Source organism: Microtus ochrogaster, linkage group LG4 (genome assembly GCF_000317375.1).
Source record: "Microtus ochrogaster isolate Prairie Vole_2 linkage group LG4, MicOch1.0, whole genome shotgun sequence".
Lineage (NCBI taxonomy): Eukaryota > Metazoa > Chordata > Mammalia > Rodentia > Cricetidae > Microtus > Microtus ochrogaster.
The window spans coordinates 44,789,542-44,795,459 of record NC_022030.1 but is presented as its reverse complement, the minus strand read 5'-3'; the positions used below and the strand labels follow the sequence as shown (position 1 = coordinate 44,795,459).

Genomic DNA, 5,918 nt, shown 5'->3' with positions numbered 1-5,918 from the left:
AAGCCATTATTTTGTACAGTGAATTGATACACACTAAGCAAAAAGAGTTTATGAGGTAATTAGAAATATAGCTATATTAGTATTTTAAAATATGGCACTAATGTTTTAATCATGTGTTTGCTTTTGTATTTTTAGGTGACACAGAGAAGAATATTCATAAACTTCATGTTTTGAATACTTGTCTGAAACTTGATGAAAATGCTTGTTACAAAGCTACACACATACCGCTGCCTCAGCTGCCGCTATCCCCGGCGCACCCCAATGACAGGGTTGCAGAGGTGCTCAGCAACCTTCTGGAAGGTGATGGATGCTTCTCGAGAAATGTGCAGTTGCCGCATAATTATCACATTGGTATGAGTTTCCCTTTATTTTGTTTTATTTTTAAGTTTTATTCTGTCTGTCCTGACAGAGGAGTAGGAGATTGGATTCACACACGAGTGCTATATTTCCATCAGTTCTTCTCCTCTCTTTCCCTCAGCTCTCTCCTGATACACTCCAGACCCGTCTCAGAGTCATGACCTCTTCTTAATCATTGTCATACAGGTGCACATACGCACACATGTAAGAATAAATACAGCTGGCTGAGTCCATTGATGCTGCTTTCGTTACCACTGACCACTTGGAACCAGATTATCTTAAGCCACCTTTTTGGGGTGACTCCTGCCATGATCCTAGAAGCAGTGAGTTTGTATGTTCCGGGACAGGGCGGGAGCATTAGAAACATTAGGTAGAGGAACAGATATAAGATAGGAACACAGAGACACGGATAGTACTGGGAGGGCAACTCAGCGGATTCTGAATGCTGAATTTCCCCTGCATGTACTTTTCATAGACTTTTATACCCAAATAAAAAAGGGGGAAGAAGGCAAAAAGACTGCTTTAACATGACACAAAGGACAACCAGAACAGTCACTTGTTCCAGTACTTGAGACATCCAGCCTGACATCAAGAGATTGATTCCTGAGTTAAGCATTTGATGTTTGCGGCAGTGAACCCACCCTAGACCAAGTATCCTGTCGGCAGCCACTCTTCCTAGGTCAAACCTCCTATTTCAAAAGAAGATAGCAGAAGTCTACTTGAATTCTCTGACCTCTGGTCAGGGTGAAGCACATCTACCTCTACCTCTATAGCCATCTTAATGTCCAAAACATCAAGCAACCACACCCTAGGTCAGGATATCTTGTTTTGTAGCCATACCTTTTGTCAACAACTTTGAAAGAACAAAAGTAAGCTGGAATGAATTCTCTGACCTGCAGACAAGGTGGAACAGGCTCACATTTTGGGTCCCCACACCAGATTATATCCTGAGGCTTGTCCCTGGGTAAGACTCAGTCTTCTCTCAGGTCATTAATTCCTGGAGTCGTCATCTAGGGGTGGGGCCTTGTGAGACTGTTCCCCATCCATATTGGCATGCCAGCTGATGGTGGTGGTGCACCGGTCGGTCTTTTCTGGGTGACCACACTATTAAGGTCTTCTAAGTGTAGTGTCCCTGTCCCATGTAGAAGACACTATCTCACAGCAGATGCCACATTCCTCTGGCACTTACAGTCTTTCCGTGCCTTCGCCTGAAATGTTTCTCATGCCTTAGATGTGGAGACTGCTCTGTAGGGGTTGGGCATTTGGACATTTGGGCATGTGGCTCTCTGTGAGAGTCTCTCCTTCCTTAGAAGGAAGCTTCTTTGCTGACAAGTGAGGGTTGCCCTTATCAGTGCTAAGGATAAGTATTTAGGATGCAGTTAGAAATTAAAGTGCCAGTGGGTTCTTTTCTATTGTCTGTGACCTCATCAGCAATAGTAGTTGCCTAGGTTTATAGTACCAAGCATGGATTCCCTCCAATTGAGAGGTCTTAAGTCCAATTAGACAGGTGTTATGCGCCCAAGATAGAGGTGCCACTATTGCTCCCTGGGGGCTGTCTGCTGTGCTGGTCACCATTGTTGTGTTTGCAGGCTTCACATCGGGGTAGGACTACTGATTGATTGGCAGCGGGGGTAGGACTACTGATTGATTGGCAGCTGGGGTAGGACTACTAATTGACAGCTTTCCTGAGATGCTTGGATACTGTGAGAGCCAGGGAGGAGCCTGCAGTCAGTTCTAGATTTCTCTCCAGTCCTATATCTGAAGTGTGTGGAGGCTTCAGCAATAGGGTCTTATCTTTAAGTTCTAGGAGGCAACCAAGGATATTCTGAGAATCCCGGACTCCCCTGACCTGAGGAGATGTCCTATGCCTGACACGAGTTTTGTTAGTCTTTGTATTCTTGCTCTGTAATTTCCTGGTACAGTAACTTTAGGAGTGTAACCATCCCTAGTTACTTTGTCTAAAAAGGGCCACAACAGTAGTACACAGAATGTCATGACCAATACATGAAATTCTGCATGTAAAATCCCTGGATTAGTGTCTGCCACATTATAAGTTCTTAGTTTTATTTTAACTACTGTTTTTGTCCTCTCTGGCACTGTTGACATTAGACTTTTGTGTAAATGGAGACCGCTCTTGGTTTCATGACTGCCCAGATGCGAATAATCACACAGAAGCTATATATTAATTACAACACTGACCAATAGCTTAGATATATTCCTAGCTAGCTCTTACGTCTTAAATTGACCCATTTCTCTTCATCTGTGTATCACCATGAGGCTGTGGCCTACTAGTAAGATTCCAGTGGCTGTCTCCTTTGGCAGCTGCATGGTGTCTCCTTGTCTCTGCCTGTTCTCTCTATATATCTCTGTTCAGATTTTCTGCCTGACTTTATCCTACCCTGCCATAGGCCAGAGCAGCTTTTTTATTAACCAATGGTAACAAAACATTTTCATAGCATGCAGAGGGGAATCCCACATCATTTTGATATATAGAAATTACTTTGAACAATGTGTGAGAAATTAATATCAATTTTTTTATTTCTTTCAGATTTTGAAATCAGAATGGATAAGAACAGGACTCAAGTATTTTCATTTTCTGATGTAGATGCAACTTCTGCCACAAACATGCAAAGGTAGTTTATATAGACTGGGCATTCTGAGTTAAAATTTTAGTAAAGAAAGATTTCATATTAAATAGCAGTATCAAAAAGACCTTTTGCATGTATGTAGCTTGCAGTATATCTGCTGCATGTGGCTAAATACAATGGCCTGGGGTTGGGATGCCTGCTGATCCAGACAGACAGTCTTTAAAAATTAGTATAAAAGACAACAGTTCAGTTAGACAATATTAACATAACTTAAACTATCACTGGGTGGTGGTACACGCCTTTAATCCCAGCGCTCGGGAGGCAGAGGCAAGTGGATCTCTGTGAGTTCAAGGCCAGCCTGATCTACGAGAGCTAGTTCCCGGACAGCTAGGGCTGTTACATAGAGAAACCCTGTCTCGAAAAACAAAACAAACCCCCCCAAAGTCCCACATAACTAAAACTACTATCAGTGCAGTATAAACTTCAGCCAAGATAATACCATGATTGTAAACTTAAGGCATCTACACAAATTAACTACCCAATGCTTTTTCCGTTCCTCCTGGTCCTTTCTTTATAGCTTTATAATTGGTATTATTTGTAGATCGGAGCACATTGAAGCTAATCCAAGTCATTTCCCTGATTCACATTACATATAATGTGCTTCTGGAAGAAACATGACATCATGCCATGAAACAATACCCTGCTTGTTCAGTAGAAGCATAGATCATGGATCCTTCCTGTACACCTATGTCAGTCTTTGTGAAAGGTTCTGCTAGGCCTGCTGGGCACAGAATGGTGAGCCTTACACCTGCCACTGTCCTGGACAAACACATACATAGAGTAGGAGGAGCAGAAACAAGCTGTAAGGATCCACACCCTTGCCTGCTCTTCCCTGTCCATTCACACAGTGTTCTGTGTCTTTTCCTCTTTCTGCATCCATCTGGCTTATTCCTTGGTGTCTTCTTAAGTATTATGTTACCCAGCTGCCCTCAAGAAATCCTCCCACCCTCCTGAAACCTCATTTCCCCCCTTTAATCTATTCTGACATGAAATGGTAGCATAAAAGTGCTGGGAGGTGTAAAAGCTGAGTGGTGTCTGGGAAGTGTAAAATCTCTCCTCTCTCTGGAAGCTGGTGACTGGGGAAAGACAGGGGGTAGAAGAGAAGAACCTTTTGTTCTTTTCTTTGTTCTCCTAGGGAACTTCCAGAAAGGAGGGAGTGATGGATTCAAACCACAGCTTTCCACTTTGCTTATAGAATTCCCCATTGGAGGAGCTCATCTTAGGGTTTCCTGAGTTTGGAAGATCTTGTGCCACTTTCTGCTGCCCTCACCCGTAGCTTTACTGAAGAATTGTATTTGGGTCAGAGCGTAGCACTGTCCCAGAAACCCTTACAATGCGTGTTTTTTGTATCAGGAAGTTTTCCTCCTTAGAAAGTACAGTCTTTCCTAAAGAAGGCTGGTACGTAATCATGTAAAACATTATGTGAGATGTGGCTTTACAAAGTAGCCGTGCACTGCGTTGGCTGTAGAGGCCAGTAACAGAAGTAAAGGCCAGAGCGGGGCGTGGTGAGGACAAGGTTTGGGAAGAGCAGAGTGTTTACCATTCCAGGTGCTCACTCTTTGTGCTTGCTTCCTTTCTTTTCAGAGTAGCAGTGCTGTGTGTTCCTAAGTTTGTTTATTGTTTGAATTCAAACCACCCCAGAGGATTGTTTGCTATGAAAATTCGACATTTGAAAGCAATGGGTTTCCATGTGATCTTGGTAAGAGAGAAAATGTGAATGGACCATTTCCTGTGTTAGCGTTGTGCACCCTCCCAGCTTCCGGATGCTGTGGTTGAAGGTGGCCATTAGGCTCCAGGGAGTAGTCAGCATGACGGGAATTCATATTTCAGCTGTGGTTCTCTGTCGGGCATTCTAGTATGTGGTTTGCCTTCTACTCAACTGAGTGCTGTCATCTAGTAGGGATGGTCAGCCTTAATCTCTTATTAATGAAGAAGACGATAAAGAATACCTTTTCCTACTGAACTTAAGACACATAAAGTTACCTCCATGATTACCTTGATTGAGGAATGATGCTAAGTTATTTGTTTTCTGGGCCAGTGTGAGATCCCGCAGTGTGTGCTTGTTGCCCAGAGAGCTGGAGGAAGACCCTTCTCATCAGCTTCCCTTTGACCCTCAGGGCCATGGCTTTTCTTGAATGGCCTTTTCAGGTCTCAGGGCCTTATGATGATTTTGGCTTTATCTACCTGCTACTCATGTGGTCCTGCAACACAGTGTGAAGTGTATACGCTCAGATCTCCTATTATTGTACTTTAATCCTGAGGGACTGGGCTTGCCTTACTAAGCTTCTGCTAATGTACCATTTAAAAGTCTGGGAATAGAGAGCCTTTGGAGTTTTACACTTTCCAGTGTTAATATGTTTCCTCAGTCCTAGACTTAGTAGGTTTATATTTTTGAAAGTTGGTTTGCTACTTCTTTGATATGCTTAGATCTCTAAAGTCCTTTTATTTTTACGTCTGATCATTTTCTCACAAACTGCTTTCTTTTTCGGCAGATCCATAACTGGGAGCTGAGAAAGCTGAGGATGGAGGATGCAGTAGCATTTGTGAAGGCGAAGATCTATTCCCCCAAAGCTCTTCCCACCACTGATGCAACTGTGTAAAGCATGGGTTAAAGCAAGCAGGAGCCTCTTCACACTGGAGCACACGAAATGACTGTAATAAAGGCTGTGATTCAATTATCAATGGATAAGATGGCTGATTACTGTAACAGTGTTATTTCCGGGCAGGTTAAAGATGACCTTAAGGATGGGAGATGTGTGAACACTGGTGTTTTAGAAAACAGTGAACATTTCAGAAGTGTCTTTTTGCTCCTCTGACTGCCCAGATATATATATGTATGTATGTATGTATGTATGTATGTATGTATGTATGTATGTATGTATGTGTGTGTATATATATATATCCAGGAGCTGT

At 42.8% G+C, this 5,918-nt stretch overlaps 1 protein-coding gene across 3 annotated transcripts in view; it reads left to right on the top strand.

The window, feature by feature from the left end:
• The window catches only part of Fastkd2 (FAST kinase domains 2), a 24,899-nt gene extending 19,219 nt beyond the window's left edge, over positions 1-5,680 (top strand). For all 3 annotated transcript variants that reach the window (XM_013351682.1, XM_013351684.2, XM_026786487.1), the window contains 4 exons: positions 136-351; positions 2,906-2,990; positions 4,590-4,704; positions 5,498-5,680. In XM_013351682.1, the coding sequence (XP_013207136.1) occupies positions 136-351; positions 2,906-2,990; positions 4,590-4,704; positions 5,498-5,605 (524 nt within the window). In that variant the 3' untranslated portion in view covers positions 5,606-5,680. The remainder of the gene's footprint in view (positions 1-135; positions 352-2,905; positions 2,991-4,589; positions 4,705-5,497) is intronic.
• The last annotated feature ends 238 nt before the right edge of the window (positions 5,681-5,918 follow it).